Genomic DNA, 27,851 nt, shown 5'->3' with positions numbered 1-27,851 from the left:
GGGTTGCAAACTGGCTAAAGGACAGAGTAGCTGGCGCCATGTCAGACTCCAAGCCGGTCACAAGTGGTGTCCCACAGGGCTCAGTCCTTGGCCCCCTGTTGTTCGGCATCTACTTCTCAGAAGTACAGGCTAACATAGGTGGACTACGGCTGACAAAGTTTGCAGATGACTGCAAACTGGGAGCCATAGTGGAAAGTACATCAGACACAGATATCCTTCAGAGGGGTCTCACGGAAACTGATAGCTGGTGCCAGAGCCATGGCCTGAAGTTAAATGCCAAAAAATGTATAGTCATACCCTTCGGGAAAAACAAGGTAGCCCCAAGCTACCATATAGGTGGCAATCCACTAAGCACAGAAGAGGTTATCAGGGACCTAGGTTGACAGTGGCCTTTCTTTTGACACTCACATTGCTAAAGTGGTTAGAAAAACCTTCTACATTGTCCACCTGATCATGAAGGGATTCACATCCAGATCAAGTGAGGTCATTGTTCCCCTGTACTCTTCACTTATCAGACCAATGATCGAGTACAATGCCCCATTCGGGATGTATCTCACCCGACACCTGCAGCAATTGCAGAGACCCCAAAAGTTCCTCACCAAAAGGATAAAGGGACTCCAAAATCTGTCATATGCTGCCAGACTGAAGAAACTCCAGCTCTATTCAGTCGCATACCGTCTGCTCAGAGGTGACCTGTGCCTGACATACAAGGCCATGTCCAACCCGGAATTAATGGACATGCTCCACCTCAAAAAATCCAAATCTACCAGATCCACTAGAGCAAGCGACTTAAACCTTAGCACGGATATAAATAGGACATGCTGGAGGGATAGATTTGTCACCCAGAGACTCCCTACGTTGTGGAATAAAATCCCGGTCCATATGAGGCAGAGCACCTCGCTGGCTCTGTTCAAGAGAAATCTTGACCGGTGGATGGGAGATCGTAGGTTTACCCCGGGAATCCTCTCTGTGTCACTGCTGGACAGAGGCACAACAAAATAATGGGCACAGTATTTTTTAACATAAGGGGTGGCGTAAGCCACAAAAACTCTGGGCTAGGCTTATAAATGCCTTAGGGCAGATAGCCTAGTATAAACCTATGAACCTATAAACAGCGAGGCTTTTCAGAGTGGCCAAGGCATCACTAGAATAAGCACAAGTCCCCTCAAAATGTTAAAAGTAATCTCTAAAAGACCAGCCACAATAAAATTTATAAAATATGTAATAATAAATAAAATAGAAAACATGAGAATATTAAACATTTAAGTGCAAAAAACATCAGAGTTTCATTCACAGGAGAAATAAAAAAATATTCAAGCAGATGCAGAAAAACAATACTTAGCTAATTTCACTGTAATTCTTAACTGTCTAAAGTAGAAGTGTTCCCTATCTAACTTAATTAATATAGCAAGGCAAGATTAGATGCTGAGTTGCTTACTTCCACACGGTAAGGTGATGTTCTTCCAACTTACACAGATCTAACTGAACTGAACTGACTGGGATAACTGTCTTAGATTTTTATATCAGGTTCCAAAGATAACAAAACAAAACAAGCAGATCTGTGAGTTTCATCCCCTCAGTGCTGGTTATAGAATGACATCACATTTGATCACATGACTCTGGTAGAGTACAGACTCAGTGTTTTCCTATGATCTTTTGCAGTATTTAAAAACTACAGAATTCTTTGTTTAAACAAACATTTAATCAGTTATAATAACAATGTTGATACACTTTTAACATAAGCATCTGTTCAAGTCAGTGTGATAGTCAAATGACTAAAAATTATTTACAATACACCAGCTATATATGCTGGCATATGTTACACAAGCACTGCCCTATTCTCCCTGGCACAGATGGCAATAGCTCACATCGTCACATCAGCCTCTGCCCAAATCCACTGATACAGCTCAGATTATGTAGGAGTCATCAATGTAAACTAACACAGTGCTTCAACATACTGGTCCCAAATCACTGACTTTCAATGTAAACGACTATTTGCATGGTCCTTCTACACTCCCCTCATCCCCATGACTGTATAGATACTAACACCCAGGTCACACAACAGCACATAAAGGGACCAGCTCCTTTACCTCATTGTCAACCAATTACACAAGAACACTATTACCACTACTCTAACACAATGAAAGTGAATGCAATTTATTGACTGACTGCATTTGTTAACCATGGTACAGCACTAATCAACATTAACCATTTTCTGTTTCAGCCTGGGCATGTAAAAAAAAGAAAAAACTCAAAATTGAAAAGCAGAAGTTATACAAAACTGGTAAATATACAGAAATAATGGGTGGTTGCATTCCATAACAATATACACATTTACAATATGTAGTGAAAAAAAGAGATGAGGCTCGAGAGAGGAGGGGGAATGGATGGCTAAAGGTAGATAAGACAAAGCACAGCAGTTTATTAAGGGCTACAGATTAGCAGCAGTACATTATATATATATATATATATATATATATATATATATGTGTGTGTATATAGGTTCATAGGTTCATACTAGGCTATCTGCCCGAGGGCATTTACAAGCCTAGCCCATCGTTTTTGTGTTAGGCCACCCCCCTTTGGTGAGAGGAACTCCCATTATTTTGTAGCTAGGGGTACCCTTTTTTTTCGAAGGATGACTATGCATTTTTGTTTTTTAACTTAGGCCGTGGCTCAACTTTGTCAGCCATAACCCTCCTGTGTTTGCTTGTACTTGAAAAGTAGATGCCCAAACAAAGCCCAGGACAGGACTGAGCCCCCTGTGACACCACTTGTGACAGACTTTGAGTCTGACATGGCGCCAGCAGCCTGACCCAAGTGGTACCACAGTTGCAGTGCGCCACCCCTGGGTACGTCCAGTGTTTGGGGGCTGCAATCGCTTGGGTATAGATCTCTCCTTTTTGGGGGAGGGGAGTTTGCACTGAAGTTTCCTCCCAGGTTTCTAATATAGCTAAAAGGGACTTTAGGTAGCCCGATAGTTTAAACCTGCTTTAACCGGCGCCCAGTGCCCTAGTGTGCAACAAACTCAACTCCACGCTAAATCGGCGTCAGCTAAAATCAGCATGCTTTATAGATATATATATATATATATATGTTTGCATGTATTTAAATATAATTAAAGACATGCACCTCATATTTCCTAATCCAACAGTGTACGGTATTTTATATATCACATAAACCAGAGCTCCATGTACTCCACGTATCCATTTTGCTGTACTTTTTCTTTACTGCTTTCCACTGATTTCAATGGATTATGCTAACTGCTTAAGTTTCTACTGAGTAGAGCTTTAGGTAGTTTGCACAGCATTTTTTGAATAAACAGCATCACAGGTTATTTATTCCTGCACTCTTTGAGGTAAATTTTAATGTGCCTTTACCTGAAGTGACAGTTCACATTGTTGATGTGTTTCAGTACTTTAACGAGGCTTATGTCAAGAGTTTTTAACTTTACAGTTTAGCTCTGCTTTTACTTTGCATATATTGGTTCGTTTAAACTGAACTGGGTTCATTTTTGTCAGGAATGTGCTTTCTAATAATAGATAATGTTGTCTTTAGTTTTTTATTCTATTATTATTGTTTTTCCAGTGTTCTTAGAACAAGAACAAATTTCATTTCATGGAGGCTGATTTAAGAGGGCAGTGTAACGTTTGTGTATATGTGTTTACAGTGACTAAAGTTACTTTTTTTTTTTTTTTTTTACATTAGAGAAAATTGTAAATGCAGTCTGTATTTTAGACTCGTTTTACATTTTTAATTCAAGTGTATATTCACAGGACTGGGATTGGGGGTTTTGGAAGGTGTCAGTGTCTCTATTTTTGTGTATGCCATGTGCAAAGTTGCATTTTTAACCAGAGGAAAACAGAAATACATCCATGTTTCATTTTATTTTATTTTTTTCAGTTGTACAGGTTCATACATTTTACTTAAGCTTACAGCCAAGGAGGCCATCAAGAAGGTCAACTGCATCACCCAGTACTGATGGGAGATTGACAGTGTCTTAGATATTCCCCGCATATCCAAAGTAAAAATTTGTAATCACACATTTCATCATCCAGGCTGGTTTTAAAGTCTGCCATGAAGAAGCCTGTTCTAGAAATGCAGAATATTTAAGGTCAGGTACTTGTGATTGTACTGCTGATGTAATGATATACGTTTTAAATATGAGCAGCACGTGTCTACATGACCATTGGTTTTAAACTCATGGTAGATATTTTTTTTTTCTTTTGGAATTTTAAGGCCTTTATAAGCCTAACCATGCATCCTAAATACATCCTGCAAGTTTTGAGCCTTATAAGTTATTTTAAGGGGTATATGTAATCTAGGGCTATAGCCTCTCGCTGTCCATTAGAGAAACAGGTGCTAGACCATGGGATGAATTTCCAAATTCTCATCCATTGGTCCAGGTTATGCTTGACAGCAAAGGAAGAACTCTGTTTCACACTAAGAGGAAACCTGTTTTAGACAGAGGGAATTCTCTGATGCATACCTGTCCCTCCAACATGTATTGCTTATGTTGGAAGCAATGTTTAAGTCCCTAGATCAAGTAGCTCTGCTGCTACTGGTTTTGCAGATATGTAAAAGGTCCACCAGAGCAGAATCCAGTGGATGCCTTGTATGACATGCATAAATCGCCTTCTCATCAGTCTGTAGGTTACAAAGTACATAGACAAGGCTTTGAGGCAATCTGTATTGGACATGTTATTAAAGCCCTGTATTCTTTTTGTGAGGAACTTCTGTGGACATTCCAGTAGCTACATGTGGCTGATCAGGTACATAAAAAGATATTAACCAGAAGGTTTTAGATGAGCTAGGGTGTTTGTTGAGTTCTCACTGTTTCTTTCATTGTGAGCAGTGTACAAACTTTAATCTTATTTTTTAGCAAGTGAGACAAATATGGTGGCTTTTGAGGATTTTTAGCAGCTTGATGCACCCAAGATGCAGACAAATGTTGAAGACCAACCAAAAGCGAAGTTAAAATATATCCACATAGTGTACACATGCATGTTTTATTACACCCTTCATCCTTAACGTTCATCCTGCACACACTCAAATTACAACGCCCTTGCATGTTTGGGGCATCTGGACCATTGACTTGGAGAAGAAAGAAGTCAAACCCAAGGGTACAGAACAAGGCCACAAATCATGTCCCTAAAAGTCTCTTCAATACTTCCAGTGCTAAACCCAGACCTCACACTTGTCTAAACTCATTTTACCTTCCAATGTCAGAATTATGTTTCTTTACAAAGGCAGAAGTGATTTCTCCCTTATCATTAACATTCTCAAGCATCTTCTGTCTTTTCTAGAAAAATTAGCAGTGAAGGCACATAAGAACATCAAAATTTCAATTGCAAGCATGTTGCAGTAAACCAGCAGGTCCCAGGATAAGTTTCTTTAACAGAGTAAGTAGACAGGCTGATGTAGGGATTTTAAGTGACATACATGCTAAAAGCTGTCCACCGTTTCCCAAATGTTTGCTATAGCAACTTTTAAATAATTTGTCATCAAGGCTCTAATCAGGCATACTCCATGAATAACATACCATAATTTTTTTTTTTTGGAATAAATTTATTTTTTGCAATGACAAGTACCTACATTTAAATTAACAAAGCCCTGCACATTTACAGTGTTTTTATTTTACTAACGTACAGATTTCCTTAAATCTGTTTTTCCAGAAAGCTGGGCTAACTAACAATGTTTTAAACGTAATCCTCTCAGTTCAGTATTGTAGAGCAGAGTGTATGTGCTGTATCTTTAAGAAGCATATCAAGGACTGAACGTGCACATGCTACACCCAGTGCCATTTGCCAGAGTCTGAACATTTATGAATGCAATAGCTACTTTGTATACAAGTTACCTAAGTTAAAGTTAATACGTTTATATCGTAATGTGTTTTTACACAGTAAAGCTGCTTGAACAGAACCCATGAAGACTCGCCCACTGTCTAAGGGCAAGAGAGTGACATGGTGTCAGAACCGGGATTAGAGAGATCGATATTCAGAGCCACGAGGTGCAGAGATAACAGTGAAGGTAAACTAAGACAGACGAGCATGAAAAAGAGCCAGAAAAGAACCTAACATAATGAAAACTTGCACAGACAGCTTATTTTATAGAAAAGATAAAATGGAGCATTACAAGGGCACAAACCATATTATTAAACAAGCGGGAGGCACTAATGGTTTATTAATTAAGTGAAATGTTTAAGATTAAGATATTTGATAAAATGATTATCAGGAAAGCAAAACGAATATGTTTAAAGCAAAACGAGCTTGTTTAAAGGGAAACAAGTATGTCTGAGGCAAAATGGGCATGTTTAGAGTAAAACAAGCACAAGAAAAGTACAATGAGAAGGAAAAGAGATTAAATGCGCAAAACGGATATAGTATGGACAAAAAGGGCACATTAAGTGTAAATAAAGCACGGCAAGTGCATGTTTTGGCAAAGTGCTGTGTTTTGGTATAACTAAGACTTTGTATTGTATCAAGGGCATAACTAGAGTTAAAGTATCTCAAAATGTGCAAAAGTGCTTACAGTGTGTGCTCATAACTGTGCATGTATTCTGAAGAGTTTATATGTGCGCAGAGTGCAACTATTTCGTGAAGTACAGTAAAAGTATAGCCATTTCAAAAAGTTTCTTGTGCGGAGTGAGTCTATTCTCAAGATGCCACCATTACAGAGTGTTTCTTGCACTGTAAAGAATTATCTAGCAAGGTACAGGCATTCTAGGGAAATTACAGTGTGCTGTTTATTCGCAAAGTGCAATTACTTCAAAATGTTTCTTGCTCTGAGCTTCTTCTGTCTAGTTCATTCGCATCATGCAGTCATTTGAAATGTTTCTTCCACTGATAAGAGGTGATTTCTTGCAGTACAGCAATTTCAAGAAAATTACAGTGCCCTAGAGACTTATTTTGCAAAGTTACAAATACTGGCATAAATTTCTGTCGTGTGTGTGTGTGTGTGTGTGTGTGTGTGTGTGTGTATTTGCAAAAGCCTTCATTGGTATGTGTTAATACGGCAGATGGATTTCGAAAGCCCTTACCACTTGTATTTGATCAGAATATTGCAAAGAACTGGAGAATATTTGCGCAAGAGTACAATATTTCTATACAAGCAGCTTACTCAGACAAAGATGCATGCAGCAAGACATTTATTTTGCTAAACCTAGCTGGGTCAGAGGCCAGTGATAGAGAGCATTCACTTGTGTACGCACCAGCAGTACATGAGGGAGAAGGTAAAAATCGTCATATGGTTGTACAGGCTGAATCAAGGGAAGACCCCAAGTGTTTGAAGTGCAAATTCAGGGAAATGTGTAACCCTCAGACAAATATTACATTAGAGAGGCATTTGTTTTACACCAGAGATCAGAAACCAGGGGAAACTTTTGCAGCTTATATTACTGACCTGAGAAACAAAGCTAAAATGTGTCAGTTTCGTGACTTAAAATATACGATAACAGAAGACAAAAAGAAAAAATCACGCTGCCAGGTAAAGCACTCTCCTTAAACAAACGAAATCAAACACAAAAAGTATAGAGTGCACCATAAGCTGTATCAATTCCCAAAAATGCTCGATTGAATAATAAAGCTCGAACTTGTAAGATAAAAATCCACTTTATTAAAAGCGAAGACTGCAGAAACTGGTGTGAGCGCTTTCGCGTTGACTCGCAACGCTTCATCAGACATAAAGACATACTGTAAAATGAGTCTTTAAATATACAAGAATCACATGATGTCACATTAACTTAAAAGGGCAATAAAATAAATTGTTTATACAGAAACTTCATGTCATTAAATATATAAAAGAATAACATGATGTCACATTAACTTAAAAGGGCTATAAAAATGAAATAAATTGTTTATACAAAAACTTCATGTCAATGCTTGAGGGACCTAGCTGCTAAAAAAGGCTTGATAGTGAGCCTATCATTGAGCCCAAATCTGTGTGCTTGGAGCTTCAAGATCCATTTGCTTTCTCTTTCCTCCACTCTGTTCTGTAAGTTACCTAACCTTCCATCTGTGTGGACTAATTCTAAAACCAAAAACTTGAAAATATGTGTATTGCCAAGCTCAATAGTGTGTTTCGCCAGTGCGTTGAGAGCATTGCCTTTGGTGATAGCATAGATATGTTCCCTGATGCGCTCACGCAATGATCTGGTGGTCATCCCTACGTAAAATTTATGACAGGATTGGCAGTCAGCCAGTTCTGTCATAACATAGAAGTCGATTTAGAGATAGCATGTTCTTGTAAGCTACTCTGAGTTGAGTGTCAATAAGGGATCTGATGTTATCATCTATCGTCAGTAGATGCCAATGTTTACTAAAAATTTTTAGAACATGGTCATTTCTGTTGGTATAAGGTATGACAATTCTATTATGAGAAGTTTGTGCTGGGGTCTGATGGCTAGTATGGACACTTATAACCAGACCTGGCATCTACTGACGATAGATGATAACATCAGATCCCTTATTGACACTCAACCCAGAGTAGCTTACAAGAACATGCTATCTCTAAATCGACTTCTATGTTATGACAGAACTTATAACTACACACCAACCAATACTCACAAGAAGGGTACTTTTGCCTGTCAATCCTGCAATCAATGCAGACATATTACTAGTTCTCATACCCACACATATATACATCCCATCACACAGAGAACTTACACATTCAACCATTATGCTACTTGCAAGTCCACCAATCTAGTTTATCTGGCTGACTGCCAATCCTGTCATAAATTTTACGTAGGGATGACCACCAGATCATTGCGTGAGCGCATCAGGGAACATATCTATGCCATCACCAAAGGCAATGCTCTCAACGCACTGGCGAAACACACTATTGAGCTTGGCAATACACATATTTTCAAGTTTTTGGTTTTAGAATTAGTCCACACAGATGGAAGGTTAGGTAACTTACAGAACAGAGTGGAGGAAAGAGAAAGCAAATGGATCTTAAAGCTCCAAGCACACAGATTTGGGCTCAATGATAGGCTCACTATCAAGCCTTTTTTAGCAGCTAGGTCCCTCAAGCATTGACATGAAGTTTTTGTATAAACAATTTATTTCATTTTTATAGCCCTTTTAAGTTAATGTGACATCATGTTATTCTTTTATATATTTAATGACATGAAGTTTCTGTATAAACAATTTATTTTATTGCCCTTTTAAGTTAATGTGACATCATGTGATTCTTGTATATTTAAAGACTCATTTTGTAGTATGTCTTTATGTCTGATGAAGCGTTGCGAGTCAACGCGAAAGCGCTCACACCAGTTTCTGCAGTCTTCGCTTTTAATAAAGTGGATTTTTATCTTACAAGTTCGAGCTTTATTATTCAATCGAGCATTTTTGGGAATTGATACAGCTTATGGTGCACTCTATACTTTTTGTGTTTGATAACAGAAGACAGGTTCGTGTGTGGTATTAATAGTGCTACAGTGAGAAAGATTTTGCTTCGTGACAGTGATTTAACGTTCAGTAAAGCCATACAGATTTGTCAACTCAATGAAGTTACAGAGAAACACACAAACTTGCTTGCAAATGACAAGAGCATGATTTCAGCAGGCTCCAGAGCAAATGTAGACAGCATGCAACATGTGGCAAACAGAAGTAAGCCTAAGCACATGCCAGCCACAGCCCCTGCTGGCTCACCAAGAAAACTACGGAATTTTCCAGCAAGTTCTAATAAAGGAGCATGCTCAGTGCAGTACAAAAATGAATCGGCAAAACCCACATTCAGCTTTATTGTTAACTGTCCCACTTGTGGTGCCAATCATGAGTCTAAAAAACAAGCATGCTTAGCATTTGTTCAGCAATGTCACAAGTGTAAAAAATGGAACCATTTTCAAAGTTTTGCAAATCAAGTTACATCAGCAGACACATTTGCTAAAGTGAGAATTAGCGAGCAACTGAATGTGGCCAGTTGCATGAAACTTGTTGCTTAAGGAACCGAAGGCTCAGTGATGCTTTCATGTTATTTGGCCAAGAACTGTTACAGCTTGTTGCTCTATGTGGTTTGAAGACCTGTGCAGTCATTATTGGCTCTTAACAGACAGTTGGAGAATGAATCTTTCTTTTACTAAAGAAGTTCACCATACAAGTGCATATCACAGTTCCAATTTTTCTGAAACCATTTTCTCAGAGTAAGCTGATGTATTCGATGAAAGGTTGGGCAAACTTCCAGTTGTGTATTCTATGAAGTTAGACCCAGATGTCACTCCTGTAGTCAGACCAGCAAGACAAGTTCTGATAGCTATGCAGGATAAAGTCAAACCCCAGTTGGATAAGATGGTACAGCAAGGTGTAATTTGTCTAGTCAGAGAACCATCTGAGTGGGTATTGTCCATTGTAGCAGCTCACAAAAAAGGCTCAGACGACATCAGAATATGTATTGATCCAAGATATCTGAACAAAGCATTGAAAAGATTGCATCACCCAATGCGTACAGTCAAAGAGGAGAGGTTGCAGCTTTGATACCGAATGCCACTGTTTTTTCAGTCTTGGATGGAAAGAGATGCTTAATCACAAATCCTCATTGCTGACCACTTTTAGTACCCCCGTTTGGCAGATACAGATTCCTAAGGATGCCATTTGGAATAAATTCTGCAAGTGAAGTCTTCCAGCGTGCAATGGAGCAAATATTTTCAGGTTACCCTTGTGCCATAACAGTAGATGATTTACTGGTTGGAATGCAATGGTGAAGCAGAGCATGATAGAAACCTAAAGAGAGCTCTAAACAGAGCATGTGAAGTAAACTTAAAGCTCAATCCTCTGAAGTGTAAATTCAGATTACCAGAAGTCACATATGTAGGCCAGTCATTTATTTACCAGCACTGGCTTAAGACCAGACCCATCCAAGCAAACAGCTATTTTCGAGATGTCAGCACTAGACAATATTCAAGCTCTGCAGCATTTCCTAGGCATGGTCAACTATTTAAGCAAGTGTATACCAGATTTCACTAAGTTGACAGCATCTTTAAGAGAGATGACACACAAAAATGTTACATGGTCTTGGTTGGAACAGCACCAGAAGGCATTTAAAGTCCTTAAGCTGAAAATTGCTGCCCCACCTACATTAAGATACTATGATGTCAATAAACCAGTCACTCTTTCCTGTGATGCTTCACAATTTGGTCTTAGCACAGTCATTCTTCAAGAGGGCAGACCAGTAGCCTATGCATCTAGATCACTTACCCAAACTGAAATGCAATATGCTCAAACTGAGAAAGAACTTTTGGCAATAGTATTTGCATGTTCAAAGTTTCATGATCATAACTATGGTCAAGATATTCAGATTGAAACTGATCACCAACCTCTACTTACTATTCTAAAGAAGCCTATACAGCTCAAGAGCGATTACAAAGAATGATGCTCCAATTGCAAAAGTACAACTTCAAAATGGTCAATACAAAAGGCAAACTTCTTTATCTGGCTTATATCTTATCCAGATCAACCAGAATTCCACGGAACAGCTTGACACAGAGAATTTTGACTTTGACGTTATGGAAGTACATAATTTTTCTACCACGAGACTTGAGCTGAGAGATCACACAGAGACTGATCCAATTTTACAAAAGCTCAACCACTACATTACTGTTGGGTGGCCAGCAAAGCAATACAGTGTACCACCTGAAGTGCAAACCTATTTTCCTTACAGAGATGAAATGTTGTTAGAAGATGGCATTATTTTCAAAGGTCCTAAAATTGTTGCTCCTGCTTCATTACAACATGAATATATCCAGATTTTGCATCGTGGTCACCCAGGTTCTGCATCTGCTAAGAGAAGGGTGAGAGAACTAGTATTTTGGGCATCATTACTGCAAGACATTGATAAAGTACTTTTTTCTTGTTTAGTGTGCAATAGTACTAAACCGCATTTGCAAAGAGAACCACTTCAGTTAAGTCAAGTTCCTGAACTACTTTGGTCAACAGTAGTCAAGGATACATTTGAGTGGAACAATCAGCATTATTTAGTATTGGCAGACTCTTATTCTAACTGGTTTGAGATTGCTCTACTATCTAATTTAAAAACTACTACTGTTATTACTACGTTGAAATGTCATTTCTCAGTCCACGATAGTCCACATACAGTTATTTCTGACAACTTGTGGAGCATATGCACTAACAACATTCATCATTACACCATCAATTTCCAGCTTCATAAACATCACTCTATCCGACACTCTTTTCACCTCCAAAACACTCTTAGCATACTGTTCCTTCAGGATAACCCCTATGCCATTTCTCCCCTCATCCACACCATAATAAAACAATTTGAACCTTGCTCCCCTTCCATCTGTTCTCTTGCACACACAATATACCAACCTTCCTTCTGTCCATCATATCAGCTAGCTCTCTCCCTATGCCAGTCATACTGCCAACATTCAAAGTTCCGAACCTCACTACCACAGTCCTAGCCTTTACCTGCCTTCGGGCATGTCTTCCCCTCTTCTCCTCCTTCGGCCAACAGTAGCCCAATTTCCGCCAGCATCCTGCTGGCCAACAGGACTGGTGGCAGTCATTGTTAACCCGGGCCTCGACCAATCCGGTATGTATACCTGTACTGTTGCCCGCATGTATGATTTGGCAAAATTTTATGCCAGATGCCCTTCCTGACGCAACCCTCCCCATTTATCCGAGCTTGGGACCGGCACAAAGAAATGCACTGGCTTGTGCATCCCCAGTGGCTGGGTTCCTAATTTACTGTCAGTTATTTCAGAAATTTGCAAAAGAATGGGACTTTGTACATGTTACTAGTAGTCCTGAATATCCAGTCAAATGGATTAGCTGAAAGTGCAGTGCAGAGTGCAAAGCAATTACCTGAAAGGTCAAAGCGTGACAATACCGATGTCTTTCTGAATTTACTTAATCTCAGAAACATACCCAGTGACAATATACTTGGCTCACCTGCTCAAAGACTTCTATCCAGGCAAACCAGAACAATGGTATCTATTACTTCCAGTTTATTGAGGCTTAAAACTAAGAACAGAACCATCAGGGTCCAGTTATTCAAGGAGCGTTTTATCCAGAAGTTCAGTTATGATAAATGGAGCAGACTTCTTCGTCAATTGAAAGAAGGAGAGACAGTGAGGATACAAATGGCGAAAGGTTTAGACCGGATTGGTCAGGTAACAGGTATATGTAGCGAGCCGAGATCCTACTTTGTAGAATCTGAGGGTGTGGGGTACAGGAGAAATCACAGACATCTTCCTGTATCAGAATCATTACTGCAGCATTGTTCCTGTGATACAGACTCTAGATCTCAGAGCAAGTTAGACAATGTTCCCGTCGCAGAATGCATCTTAACCTCTACTGCCACTCCTGAGGATGTTCACAATACTCCTAAGGTTGAACATTTAGCAGAGACAGTTCCAGTTGCTAAATCTAATTCTCAGTTTTATGTCACATGATTTGAACATATTTCCAGACCTAGTGTGAAATGTACAGCAACATGGACATAACTGTATAGATGTACCTAGTTCTGTATAAATGTATGGCAAAGAACTATCTGCATTGTTTGCATATCAAAAGTGATTTACATGCATTGCATGATCTAGTTCTCAAAGAGGGAGGATGTAGAGCAGAGTGTATGTACTGTATCTTTAAGAATCCTATCAAAGTCTGAAAGTGCACATATAAATAGCGGGCACGTGCTATACCCAGTGCCATTTTGAGAGTGCAGCCAGAGAGTGAACATGTTTGAATGAAATATCTAGTTTGTATACAAGTTACCTAAGTTAAAGTTAACAAGTTTATATCATAATGTCTTTGTACATAATAAAGCTACATGAACAGAACCCATGCAGACTTGTCCACTGTCCAAGGGCAAGGACAGCAATAAGGATGATTTTTGGGTACAGAAATTTTAGGCTTGCTGACCAGAAAGGTGCACTGTCATCATCTAAAATTAAGGTTAAACATGCATGCAATAGCAGATGTTCCCAGATACACAGATTGCTAAATTACAGTTCTGTATACTTACAATAAATGTAGAGGTTCAAGTGCATTCACTGTTGCAGTCCTGACAGTTATTTCCTGTCATGAAGCCCTCAGCCAGCCTGACTACCAGAGAAACTTTTTTCACCTCCCTGACTGGTGTACACCTTAATCAATGTCAGTACATTCAAGTGTAAAGGGAGCCAGCCAGTGTCATCACTTCAGTATTTTCTTGGCCCCATGTAGGAGGAGTCCAAAGTCAAAAACAGGTGAATAAAGAAAGGGGGTACCTAACCTAGGGTAGCCTGGGAAAGTATCCAAGGACGTTATATTTGGAGATACTAAGCCGACCTGGTAGGCCAAGGGGGGAAGGAGGAAGCGAAAGAAGACTGCAACAGTGAATACACTTGAACATCTACATTTATGGTAAGTGTACGCAGCTGTACTATGTTCTTTATGTTTCACTGTTGCAGTCCTGACAGTTGGGACACTTCCCAAAGCTTAAATGAGGGTGGACAGAGTTCAAGGAGAGGAGAGGGATCCCCTGCAGGACTGCAGAGGCAAATCCTGCTCTGGATTTAGAGAAAGCTGGCAGGTGGTAATGTCTTGTGAATGTATGCATAGAAGACCAAGTGGCTGCTTCCAAAATGTCTTTGGTGGGGACCCCCTTAGGGAAAGCTGTAGAAGTAGCTGTAGAGTGAGGTCTAACCAAATTGGGGGTCTCTTGCCATGATGGCTGTAGCAGAAAGAAATGCAGTATGAAATTCACTTGGAAATGGTTTGTTTAGAAGCTGATTTTCCTTCAGATCCAGAGGCAAAGGTTAGCTGATCTGATTTTCTTAAGGATTTTGTCCTGTTTAGGGAGAAGTGCAACATTGTGTGCACATCCAAGGAGTGCAGTAATCTTTCTCCCCTGTTCTGAGGACTGGGAAATAAGGTAGGGCAGATGGATGGCTTGATTCAAACATACATTGGTTACCACCTTAGGCATAAAGGAGGGTTTAGTCCTAAGGGAGACCCTGTCCTTTTGGAAGATATTGAAAAGCGCTATCACCATTAGGGCCTGTAACTCTGAGATCCTTCTAGCCAAAGTAATAGCTAAAAGAAGAACAGCCTTCCAAGAGAAAATTTTTAAAGAAGGATTAGCTGCAGGTTCAAAAGGAGGCAAAGTCAATTTTTCTAGCACATAGCTGAGGTCCCATGGAGGGGTGGGTTTTTTCCTGGGGGGGCTAATGTGAATAAGACACCTAAGGAATTGTTTCAGGAGGGGGTGTGAGAAGACCGGAGAGAGAGCAAAAATGTGAGTAGATATGGCTGAGGTATCTATTTTTATAGAGTAGGAAAGGCCTTTATCCACTAGACTGACCAGGTACTCCAGGATTGTAGAAATGTTAACTGAACTTGGTTCAAGGTGATGCATCTAGCACCAAGTAGAGAATCTTTTCCATTTGGAAGAATTAGATTTCCTAGTGCTAGGCCTTCTGGATTCCTTCAGAATGTTTTGCACCTGTTGACTTAAGTTGGTGTAACAGTTGGGGCTGTGGTATAATCCAAGCTGAAAGGTTTAGAGTCTGCAGATTGGGGTGCATTATCTACCCTTTGTACTGCATGAGGAGGTCTACCCTCTGCTGTAACTGCCACGGTTTCTGATTGGTGAGCTGGAGAAGGAGTGGAAACCAGTGTTGCCTGGACCAGTTTGGCGATATCAGGATGGTCCTCTCTGATCTTTAGAAGGACTCAAGTCTGGTGGGATGCATAAATGAAAAGGTGAGTTCATGGGAAGGAGAAAGCATCTGTTTTCCATGCCGATGCCTGTCTTGTCTTGCTACAGAATTTTTCTAGTTGAGCATTGTCCTTGCTAGCAAAGATGTCCACTGACTATGCTGAGAAAGATATCTCGGTGTAGGTGCCCCTCATGGGGGTCTGTCAAGTTCCTGCTGGGGTGATCTGCAAGAGTGTCTTGTTCTCCTGGCAAGTATTGCACTAGGAGGTGAAGTCCCAGGGAGTGAGCTGTCTCCCCAACTTGCATGGCTAGAAGGCACAGGTGGTATGAGTGTGTACCTCCTTGTCTGTTTATGTACCATATGACTGTGGTGTTGTCTGTTTGTACTATCAGAACCCCTGGTATCCATTTCTCTTTTAAGGCCAGTAAGCCTTTTAGAACTGCCATGAGTTTTTTTTCCAATTTATGTGCTTCCTCTTGGTCTGGGTATCCCATAATCTGTTGATTTGGAGATGTTGGGTATGGGCCCCCCATACAATGTCTGATGAGTATGTGGTGATGGTTTGCCAGGAAGAGAGATTCTGAAGGGATAGTCCTGATTCTGGGTGCAAGCCTGTAGCCATCACATGAGCTCTTGCTTGAGGCAAGGTAACAGGTGTATTTTGTTGTCCAGGGACTGAGTGCTCTGGCACCCCACATTCTTTAGATACCACTGCAGCTTCTTCATGTATAGCCTGGCTAATGGCACCATGCGGACACAAGATGCCATGTACCCCAGAGCTCTGAGGAATTCTCTGGCTGTTATGGACTGTTTGTGCTGTAAGTTCTAGAAGCAGCTGGTCAAAAAGGTGACTTTGTCTGGGGGAAGAAGGCCTTTTGGAGAGAGGAGTCCAGGAGTGCCTCTAGGAAACTATCTGTTTGGATGGCACAGTGATGGACTTCTTTAGGTTTAGAGTGAACCCCAAGGAGGTCAGGAATTTCAGTGTGAATTTTTGGTCTTTCAGAATCTGTGACAGGTCTGAAGCCTGTATTAGGTAATCATCCAGGTATGGGTAAATCTGGACCCCTTTGGTCCTGCAGAAAGCAATGGCAGGAGCAAAGCACTTTGTGAAAACTCTTGGTGCAGTAGACAGTCCAAAGGGCAGATCTGAAAACTGATAGTGACTGGAGCTTGCTCTGAAGCAAAGAAAGCTTCTGTGCTACCTTGATATGGGGATGTGCAGATTGGTGTCTTTTAGGTCTGCTAAAACCATGAATGCCTGAGGGGCTAACATGGGAAGTAGTTTCTGCAGGGTCAACATTTTGAATTTTGGTACCCTGAGAAAAAGATTTAAATTGGACAGGTACAGGATAGAACACCAAGGTCCTTCTTTTCTGGGTACTAGGAAAAGTCTTGAATAAAATACTTTCCATTTCTGATTTTATGGAACTGGTTCCACTGCTCCCTGGGAACACAAAATTTGATTTTTTTCTCGAGCCTGAGCACATCTGGGTATCCTGAGATTCTTAAGGGCTCTTCGAAAGTGAGATTGCAACCATTGGCACTAATATTTAGAATCCACTGATCTGAAGTAACACAGGTCCAGTATTAATAGAAAAGGGACAGCCTTCCTCCTAGCTTTGGGGTGGGGTTAGGGAGGGGGGAAGGTAGCGGAGAGTCATAATTGCTCTCTGGCAGGCGCTGGTGTCCTAGATCTTCCTTGCCTGTGGAGACTGTCTAAATCTTTGGTGTTGTGGTCTATGCCTGGGGTTTCTGTACCTCTGAGGCTTTTATGTTTGTTTCTAGACTGGGTTGGAAAGAACCAATGTTTGGCCGGAAAATTAATGTTGAACCGGGGGGGGAGTTGCACTTGCAGAAAGTCCTTTACTGTTTGCATGGATTTTGCCTTGCCTTGTCTTCCATATTTTTGAGGAGTGCTTCAGCTTTAAGCCCCCCAAAATGCATTCTTTGTCTAGGGGTGCATCCAGGAGATGAGCTTTTACATGGTCAGGGAAGGGTGTCTCCTGATCACTGTGCCAGTGACAGCTGCCCTGCAGGAGGCTTCCATGGCATCAAAGAGAGTGTTTAGCTACTTGGAAACTGGAATGACCGAGATCTAAAAGTTCCTTGGAAAGGTTTTTATCCTCTAAACCTGAGATCTTCTGTTTTAGTTGGTCAAGAATGTTTTGCTGGTATTTGATCATAAGTGACAGTTGAGGGCCCTCATAGTAATGGTAGCAGAAGTGTAGACTTTCTTTCCAAATTTATCAAGAGCCCTACTTTCTTTGTCAGTAGGTAAAGGGCACTTAGAGGTACTGGCCCTAGACCCTTTATGGCCTGGGATGACCATTTCAGGGTCAGCAGTTCGGTTTTTGAACAGATATTTATGAAAGTCCTGGACCCTGTAGAACCGATCAGGCATTCTGGGTGCAGGAGGGAGTGAGTCAGGATTTAAGGAAGCATCCTGAAAAACATCTTTCACTGCTTCCAGAGTAGGTGGGATAGCTAGAGGTTTGTGCTCAGGGAGGTCTAACAACTTCCTGATTCTCTTTTTAGCCAGTTGGTATTCCTGTGCTTCCCACTGAAAATGTTGTCTCATAACAAAGTTTCTCTCTAAAAGTGAGGTTTCAGGTGGGGAGGAATAGAGGAAATTTTCCTCTGAATCTGGTTCTTCACATGAGGTGTAAGGGGGCCTCCTTTGGACCTTGGCAAATGGACTCTGGATCCGCAGTAGGATTCTTGAAGATGAACTTGTGAGAGTCAGGTACTCTGTAATACCCGTCACGTTTTCTGGGAGCTGGAGGTAAAGTGTCTGGGGACAGGCTATATTCCAAGAAAGCATCAATTACAATGTCCAGAACAGGAGGGATAGCTAAAGGCCTGTGTTGAGGAAGGAGTAAGAATCTAAGCGTGTGCAAGGTTTCACCAAAAGAAGAATCTTCTGGAGGGGAAGCAGAGGGAATGGAATCCTCTGCATCAGAATCCTCATAAGTAGATAAGGGCAAATTGTGGTAATCAGAAGAAACAGAAATATCAGAATCCTGATCAGAAGAATCAAAGGGAAAATCAGTTCTAGGTCTCTTAGAGGGGGAAGGCTGGCTTCCCCTAATTAAAGTAATAAGGTCTTCAGCCATTCTAAGCATCTGTTTTTTAGGCATATGGGCCTAATCATGCGGTTTGGACGTCGGTTTTCTAGGCGTGGGTCAAGTTTTAGGCCTGGATGAAGCAGATGGCGTTGGTTTAAAATGCAAGTCTGTAGGCCGGAATACACCCTCAGAATCCGGTGCCTGCACAGCGGAAGCATGCAAAATCTGAAGGTAATGCTACTCAATGCTAGAAGTCTAAATCTCAAAATGCACTCTCTCAAGGCACTCCTAAAAATAGAGAACAAAGATATCTGTGCAGTAACTGAGACTTGGTTCAAGGCTCCTTAGAGCACCCCTGCAATACCAGGCTACAGCTCTTACCACACTTTTCGGCCACCAAACCAGGATCGAAACACTAAAGGAGGAGAAGTGTCCATATTCACCAAGGATATTCACACCACCACCATGTTAGTTGCCCAACACAATTTGTCTGAAATTCTCCAGGTGCAACTAACACTAGGTAAGACTGTAATCCAAACTGTAGCATGCTACAGATCTCCCACCATGCCCCAAGATTCTCACTACAGCTTTCTAAACATACTGGAAAATATTAATATACAACCAAACACCCTAATACTGGGTGATTTCAACTAACCAGCCATTAACTGGGAAAACTACTCGTGTACCAACACCTTTGCCCAACAGTTCTTGGAAATCATAAATTCCAGTGCCCTGGATCAACTAATCCATAGTGCCACCAGGGGCTCCAATATCGTAGACCTGGTCATTACCAACATGGGAAATCAATTCTCCACACCTATGGTCACCCCCTCGCTGGTCAGATCAGACCATAAACTAATCACCCTTAACATCCACATCCCACCCCCACCCCCCAGTAAGGAAACCTCCATAAAAAACATCTCCAAAGCCAACTTCATGCTACTCAAGTCAGACGCTACAAACTTCATGATACCCATGCAGACGGGAACTGAAAGTTCGGCTGCTGAGTCCTACACTAAGGCACTGAACAAGCACATCTACTCATGCATAAATCGTGCCATCCCAAACAGAACCAAGATGGTCTCCTCCAAAAAAGGGAAGTCAATCTGGTGGTCCCCTGCCATAAACAAGCTTTACAACAAAAGGAAGAAACTGTTGCAGAAAAGAGGAAAATCCCAGGATGGAAAAAACTCCCTTACCAGCCTCAGTAAGAAGCTGAGATCCCTCATAAAATCCTCCAAAGCTAGTTACGAAAATAAAATTGCCAGAGATTCCAAAGACAACCACAAGGCATTCTATAACTATGTCAAGAATCTAAATGGCAATGCTCAGATCTGCTCTGAGCTACAACAGAATGGCATTAAATATACTGATCCCAAGGATATTGCCAATATCCTGGCAGATCGATTCAGTGCCAACTTCACCCCCTCTCACCCCCTAAAGGGCCCATCTCAATACCAAAAGACTGCCAAATTCCGATTATCATGACCACACAGGTAAAAACTGCACTCTCCAAAGCTAAGAATACAGCATCCATGGGACCAGACAAAATCCTGGGCTGTGTACTACATGAACTACAAAACGAACTGGCACCTCACCTAAGTGTCATGTTTAATCATAGCCTCACCTCAGGCTTCGTGCCCACTGAGTGGCGCACAGCTACAGTTATCCCACTCCACAAGGAGGGATCCACCTGGGATCCTGGGAACTACCACCCCATCTCTCTGACGAGCCTGATCTGCAAGGCCATGGAATGCATTATCATGAAAACTTATAAACAAAGACATTGGCAAACTTCAAACACTGGACGTCACCCAGTTTGGGTTTGTGAAGGGCCAATTTTGTCTCCTGAACCTGACTGACTACTCTGAATCAGTCTCCAGAGCTGTGGACAAGGGTAAGGCGGCCACACAGTCCATCTGGACCTCGCCAAGGCCTTCGACACCATCCCCACTCTGGAATCATAGATAAACTTACTAAGCTGGGCATTAATCCCAACGTCACTCAATGTGTTGCCAACTGGCTTACTGACAGAACCCACACTGTAAAAGTAGCCAACTCCAAATCCAGCTCCAGACAAGTGACAAGTGGAGTACCTCAGGGTTCAGTCCTGGGACCTCTCTTGTTTGGCATCTACTTCTCTGAAGTACAGGCCAACACTAAGGGACTCTGGTTAACAAAGTTCACAGACGACTGCAAACTGGGAGCCATTACTGAATCCCCAAATGATGTGGATATTCTAAAAAAGGGCCTTACAGAAACAGATGCTTGGTCCCAGAGCCATGGGCTCAAGCTCAGTGCCAAGAAATGTTTAATTATCCCCTTTGGGAAAAACCATGTACCCATGAATTACCACATAGGTGGCAGTACACTAAACATCGAGAGTGTGATAAGAGACTTAGGGACCAGGTGGACAGTGGTCTCACCTTCGATAACCACATTGCCACAACAGTCAGGAAATCCTTCTGTGTGGCACATCTCATCACTAAGGACTTTTCATCCAGAAAAAAGGAGGTCATTGTCCTACTGCACTCATCCCTCATTAGACACATTATAGAATACAACGCCCCATTTTGTATGTACCTCTAAAGACATCTTCAACAACTGGAAAGGCCGCAGAAATACCTCACTAAAAGAATCACAGGCCTAAAGCAGATGCCCTATGCTGACCGTCTAAACAAACTCCAGCTATATTCTGTCGTATATCATCCACTCAGAGGCGATCTCTGCTTAACACAGAAGGCCATGTCAAACCCAGAGTTGTTGGACATGCGACACTTAAAGAAATCCCAATCCCTCTGAGCCACATTCTCCAGGGATCTAATCCTTGTCATCACAATGAACAAAATATGCTGGAGGGACAGATTCCTGACCCAGAGACTCCTCATACTCTGGAAGAGACTGCCCATACATGTCAAGCATAGTGCCTCTTTGGTCTTCTTCAAAAGGAACCTTGACGACTGGATGGGAGATAGGAAATTCTCCCCAGGGATCACGTCAGTCGCCCTGCTAAACAGGGGTCCATGGAAGTAAATATTGTGGGATAGCCAGGGAATTGTTATGGCTAGGCTTGTACAGGCCCTAGGGCCGATAGCCTAGTACCAACCTATGAACCTATAACCAAGACTTGGTTTAAGCCAAATAATGTACTATGGCATGTACATAGCCTTCCAGATATTTAGACCAACAACAGCACAAACTGGAGCCAAAGGTTGAGATGTCTCAATCTACATTAGCAAAAAACAAACTTCCAGGTTGGTTAAACAGCTTATCCACATGCAAGTCACCATAGATAAGATCCCTCACCATGTGATGGCAAGCTACAGGTCACTATCTATGCCCCTAGAGTCTCACAACTCTTACCTAACTCTACTAGAGGCAATTACCATCCAATTAAACACCCTATTCATGGGTGACTTTATCTACCCCTCTAAGGACTGGAGAACTTACACTGCTTCAAACTCAGAGGCACAAAGCTTCCTGGACTTTATTAACACCAACACCCTGGAAGAGATAGTGCATGCACTAACCACAGAATCAGCCATACTGGATCTGGTATTCACCAACATGGAAAAGCACTGCAACCCTACTGTGTCACAGCCTTCCTAGTGAGGTCAGATCACAAAGTTGGCTTCTTTGAAGTAAAAATCAACTTGAAAACCTCAGCTAAATTAGTAACAAGACCTATTCTATGGCAAACTACATCCTATTAAGTGACAGTTTTGTCAAAATGCAAGGCTCCCTCTAGCCCCAAGACCACAGATACCTATGCAGAATAATTCACAGAGCCCTATACAAACAAGAGAATGGCTGCATAGAGGTTACCGCACCTACCAGAAGTAAACCCAAAATAAATATTAAAAACAAACCCCACTAGTGGGATCCTCACCTAAAAGGGGTATATAATGAAAGAAGAAAACTAATGCCCAAAAACAGGAAGAACAACTCTCTTACACAACTAAACAAGAGACAAAGAGGTATAATTTAGTACAATCCAACAAGACCAACTACAAAGTCAAGATAGCTTCATCACAGTCCAAGGACCATTACAAGGCCTTCATCAGCTATGTCCAGAACCCTAAAGGTATCATAGAGCAGTGTGCTGAACTGGTGGTGAATGGTACCATCTTCACCAATCAGGATGGCACAGCGAATCTACTGGCTGATAAATTCAACTCAAGTTTCACCCCCCTATTCTCTTCCAGCTCCATCAGGTGAAAGTGCCTCCAGCATACTACCCCAACTATTAGAAGTTACTTCTTCAGTCCCTTCAGTGTCCCCCTAAACATAAATGACAAAGTGGGAATTATGCTTCATAGTCCTCACACACATTTTAACACAGTCAACAAACTTTCAGTGTTTGCAGAACCACAGTTCACACGATAACAATATCCAACGGGACGGGATTTTTCAGTTCTCTCATTTATTCAACAACTTCAGAGTGCTACTGGTCTTCTTCCTGATCATCTTGCTCTCCAGTCTCTGGCTCAAGTCTGAAGTACTCCTGATTCTTCTAGTCAGCTCCTGTTTTTTTCTCACTAAGCATTTCTGTTGGATCAATGGAAAAGGTTACAGTGGCAAAGTTTTTTATCAACTTTGCTTCCCTGTCTTCTAACAGTAACAGAGTCCCCTGTAGCTTGCTGGCTCACTCTTTAATGTCTAAAGATTTTTTTCCTTAGCCTGTTTTACATTTAAAAATGTAACTGATCCTCCAGGAAAAAAAAACATTCTGAAGACACCTGGATATAGCCGCTTGCACTTCACACTTGCCTGTCAACAACCGCTAACTGCTAGAATGAACTTGTTTGTCTTCTCTCTAGTGTACAGTGAATAATTATTTTTCCTTAACACTTTGGTGTCCCCAAATTTTAACACTTTTATAATGTGCCTTAGTTTTATCAGGAGCAGCTCTTTGTGCTGATGTGATTGGGTCTTTACTAATGCAGGTCTCAGCTGCTCTCTCATCGTCAGAGTTGGACCATACACACAATGTGCCCTTTCAACCTTTCAATTATCAGATCCTACTATTGATCATCAGTGCAGCTGGTTACATGTGCTTTCATAAAATGTACACAGTCGACCTTTCCAAGCTTCTCTACATGTTCTATTTACCAACTCTACTATGTTTTGAAACAGATGATCTTGAGAAGCCCCAAGTTCAGCCAGCCTATCCTTCCTTTCATGCTCCGATTTCTGCAGTTTTATCATCTCATCTGAACTGTCACTTAAAGGTTTTTCTATTTTTTTTCCAGATTTTCATCATTTGACTTTATATATTTCTCTAGTGGCTTGTTTATTTCTTATAGGTGAATAGTAGGCTAAGTTCTTTGAAGGGTCACTTTAAATCTAGCCAATACCAAAACATTAGAATCAAACCATGAACTTTGTAGCTATGAAGTGAAGACCTTAACCATTATGCCAAACCCACCCAAAACACAGAAAAGAGCAACATTTACAGGTTCACAGGTGAAGTGCGTAAGTAAGTAAATACTAGGTAGTTGCCCTTACAGACCATTTTAAATTTAGGCAATTTTCCTTCAGAGGTGAGAATCAAACCCTGTACCTTGCATCTGTGAGGTAAACACCTTACCCATTGTGCAAATATGAGGTAGGGGGTTAGTATAACGGTTAATGTGTTTAACTCACAGACATAAGATACACTGATTGATTCTCATCTTTGTGAGGGGAAAACAACTAGGCTTACAATGGCCCAATAAGGCAGATAGTTAGGTAATTAGCTGTGAAAACCATGAATTTATGAAATAATAATAGCCATCTCTGCAAAGCAATAAAGCCCCAACTGGTCCAAATGACCCAAGTTTGAATAGCTGTCTGAACAATTGGGGAAGGCAAATGCGTATACACAAAAATGCACTGGCTGAAGCAATTCACCTGACATGGGGGCAGAAAATCAGCAAAGTACTGTAGCAGGAACACCCTGTGAGGGAAGGTTATAGAGAACTACACTCCATACTCACAGATACTCAGAAGTAGAGGTCAAGCCAATAAGTATTTCCACTTTAACTAGGTGTCAGATGTGTGTGGAAGTATGCACTTTCCCTGAGGTTAGCACAGTAGGGATTGTATCATTCTTGTTCACCAATGGGAAGGGGAGTTGTAGGCTTACTACACAAAAATCCAAATGGCTGTTTAAGTACAACACTGCAGTAAGACTACCAAGATTTCCCTGCCTAGCCTATGGAAATGTGAGGTCTTGGCTCCTAGTTACCCCTCTTCCTGGGAGCAATCTTGGTCTGAGTGGCAATTTCATACTTCAGGAGATGCAGTCTTTACGCTTCCCACAGCAACTCAGCCATACTTCTAAAACGAGCCCTATCCGACAGTGCAAACGTGTAGTCAGCACATCAGCCACTGAGGATGCCAGAGAGAAAGGTGACAGTTTGACAAAGGACACGGGCACACGTATCCTTACCTATTTTTTTTCCCTGAGTTTATTCTAGTAGGATTTGTGACAACTCTTTAAAATGTCAAGCCCTTTTGTATTAGTATGGCTTGGGGGTATTGCAGATATAAGTTAAGATGCAGTGAGATGTAAAGGTGATGATTACCTCTGACAGATCATTGGTCTCTATCAGAAACCTATACTTAAGTGAACAGGATCATAGGTTTGTCCCAGGGATTACTCCCGTGTCACTATTAGACTGAGGCACAGTAAACTAAACCTTAAAAAGGGCACAGTATACTCAAATCAAGGGGTGGCGTAAACCATACAGAATCGGGCTAGGCTTATAATTGCCCCAGGGCAGATAGCCTAGTATGAACCTATGAACCTAAGTGAGACTTAGGCATCAGCTGGGGGTTTACAGGGCATGACTAATGGTAACAGTGCATCTAGGAAGCAATGTAAAATAAAAAAAGGACAATGATACAGTGCAACAACACGCCTGTTCTCAACAAGAAAGAATGCCTACCTGGACTTCATTAAAGTTTACAGTTTTGGCATAATGAAGCTCATTAACAATGGCACTTTCATTTATTCAGTTTTTGTTAAAAATATGGGATCCAAATGAAATACCAGCCTGTTTGGTTTGCAGTCATATATTATGTTAACAGGACTGGGAGCATCAAAACCAGCTCATTTGTAACTTGTTGCTACATCCCGCTATGTTTTATAGCCTGCCATGGTCCATAATGCTACTGGTGTACTGTTATGAATAAATAAGTATAGAACTAAAGAATAACACAAACAAACACTGCAGGCTAAGGAGGTAAGTAAAAGGTATGGGATACTGTAATAACATACAGTATTACACATGCCTGAACTACAGACTTTTAAAGCATCAGTTTTCAGTATTACAGACCCTTAAACTGTTCCTCAAAGGTTTCGCATATTTACAGTACCTGAGATGTCAACAGGCATAGAAACACAGCGGCTCAGAAGAGGTGGTGCCATTAGTTCCACGGATTCAGACTTGGATGGATCACTTCCTACAGGAAGAATAAAAATTCTGTAAAATAGCATAAGTGCCAGACAATAATACAGAAATCAGAGAGAATAATAATACATCAGTATAGCTGACACCATGAAAGAAATGAAACCCTGCATCATATGATCAGATTTAGAATTTGTACTGGCTGCACAGTAAACAATGGGCAATGCAGTCTGATGTACTTTTCTAAAGTGCTAAAAACATTTGTTGGAAAACCTTTTAAAAAATACAGCCAACACCACAGAAAAAAACTGGACCCTCTTACTAGACTTGAGCCTATTCCACCCCCCACCCCCCAAAAAAAAACAGATGTTTCAGCAAAGATTCACAAGGGCGAGAAACAACTAGAGGGGCCAGTATCTAGGTAGCCACGGAGGGTGATTTATTTTGGGTAGGTCATTAAAACCCACCCCCAGATGGCTGACAAATACTCTTGCTTAAGATGGGCTCTGCAAAGCTTTCCTCAATGCGCATGCGTACACACATATGGGATGAAGGTTACTGCATGAACACTTTTGACAGCATAAGGTACACATCTCCAACTTATCACACTGCATGATATATACGTCTCTTTCTTTCTTTCTCTCTCTCTCCTTCTCCCTCCAATAGATACCACAAAAGGATGGAACGAGTGAGAAACAGAACCAAAAACACAATGGATCACTCGGGAAGTCCTAATAAGGGTATGAGCACAACAATAATGAATCCAACAGTGTAATGAAGATAAATCCAACAGTGTGGTGAAGATAACACAGCTAGAACACACAGTAGTAAAAAATCCAAGAAGTTTAAACTTCTTGGATTTTTTACTACTGTGTGTTCTAGCTGTGTTATCTTCACCACACTGTTGGATTTATCTTCATTACACTGTTGGATTCATTATTGTTGTGCTCATACCCTTATTTGGACTTCCCGAGTGATCCATTGTGTGTTTTCCCTCCAATAGATGCCAGCACTACAGCAAGCTGGACCACCTACCCCCCAGAATGGATGAGCGGGTGACAGTTACTACTCCAGCCATCTCTCATTGCCTCTACCAACACACAATCTACTAGTCAATACCAGCTCACTCTGGATCACAGTCAGGGCTTTCTCCCTCTGTGGCATGAGGAAGGTCTCGACTTCACATTATTCATTAGTGATGACATACTGCCTCAAATGAGCAGTGGGACAGTGTTTATTTCCATTGCTTTCTCCTTATTCAGCACCACACAGCACTGCTGTGACATCACAGATAGTCCACTGGCAAAGGACTGAAATGTCACAACAGATAACTAGGACATCAAGTAGGGAATAAGCTACAAAGGCAAATTATTCTAAGGGGGCATTTATAAGTTGGTCAAAAAATACATGTTCAAACTGCATTTTTCACCCAATCTGTCAAATAGTAGTTAATCACAGAATCAACTCAAACTTGACACAGCAAAAAAGTGAGGCAATGCTAACACATGATAATACATGCTACTGTTCATCCATCACGTCTTTCTCTGCTCTCCCCCTTAATAATATATCTGGGAAATCAGCTGGAATTTGTATCTTATGTTCGTGATCTGCATGAGGTTATTTATTAAAGACTGATGCAATGCTCATGGACAAGGTTTCAGCTATCATTACAACTTACTATTTCCATCTAATGAATATATCCCAGGATTAAACAAGTAATATAACTTTCAGAGA

The 27,851-nt window shown here is 41.1% G+C and overlaps 1 protein-coding gene across 1 annotated transcript in view; it reads right to left on the bottom strand.

The window, feature by feature from the left end:
* PNPLA6 (patatin like phospholipase domain containing 6) overlaps positions 1-27,851 on the bottom strand; it is a 1,368,928-nt gene that overhangs the window by 762,136 nt on the left and 578,941 nt on the right. Inside the window, exon 13 of the mRNA XM_044083495.1 lies at positions 26,086-26,172. Within this exon, the coding sequence (XP_043939430.1) occupies positions 26,086-26,172 (87 nt within the window). The remainder of the gene's footprint in view (positions 1-26,085; positions 26,173-27,851) is intronic.

The sequence above is a fragment of the Protopterus annectens genome, chromosome 9.part0 (assembly GCF_019279795.1).
Source record: "Protopterus annectens isolate FY-2018-M chromosome 9.part0, PAN1.0, whole genome shotgun sequence".
Taxonomy (NCBI): Eukaryota; Metazoa; Chordata; order Ceratodontiformes; family Protopteridae; genus Protopterus; species Protopterus annectens.
This window is presented reverse-complemented; position numbering and strand designations above follow the sequence as displayed.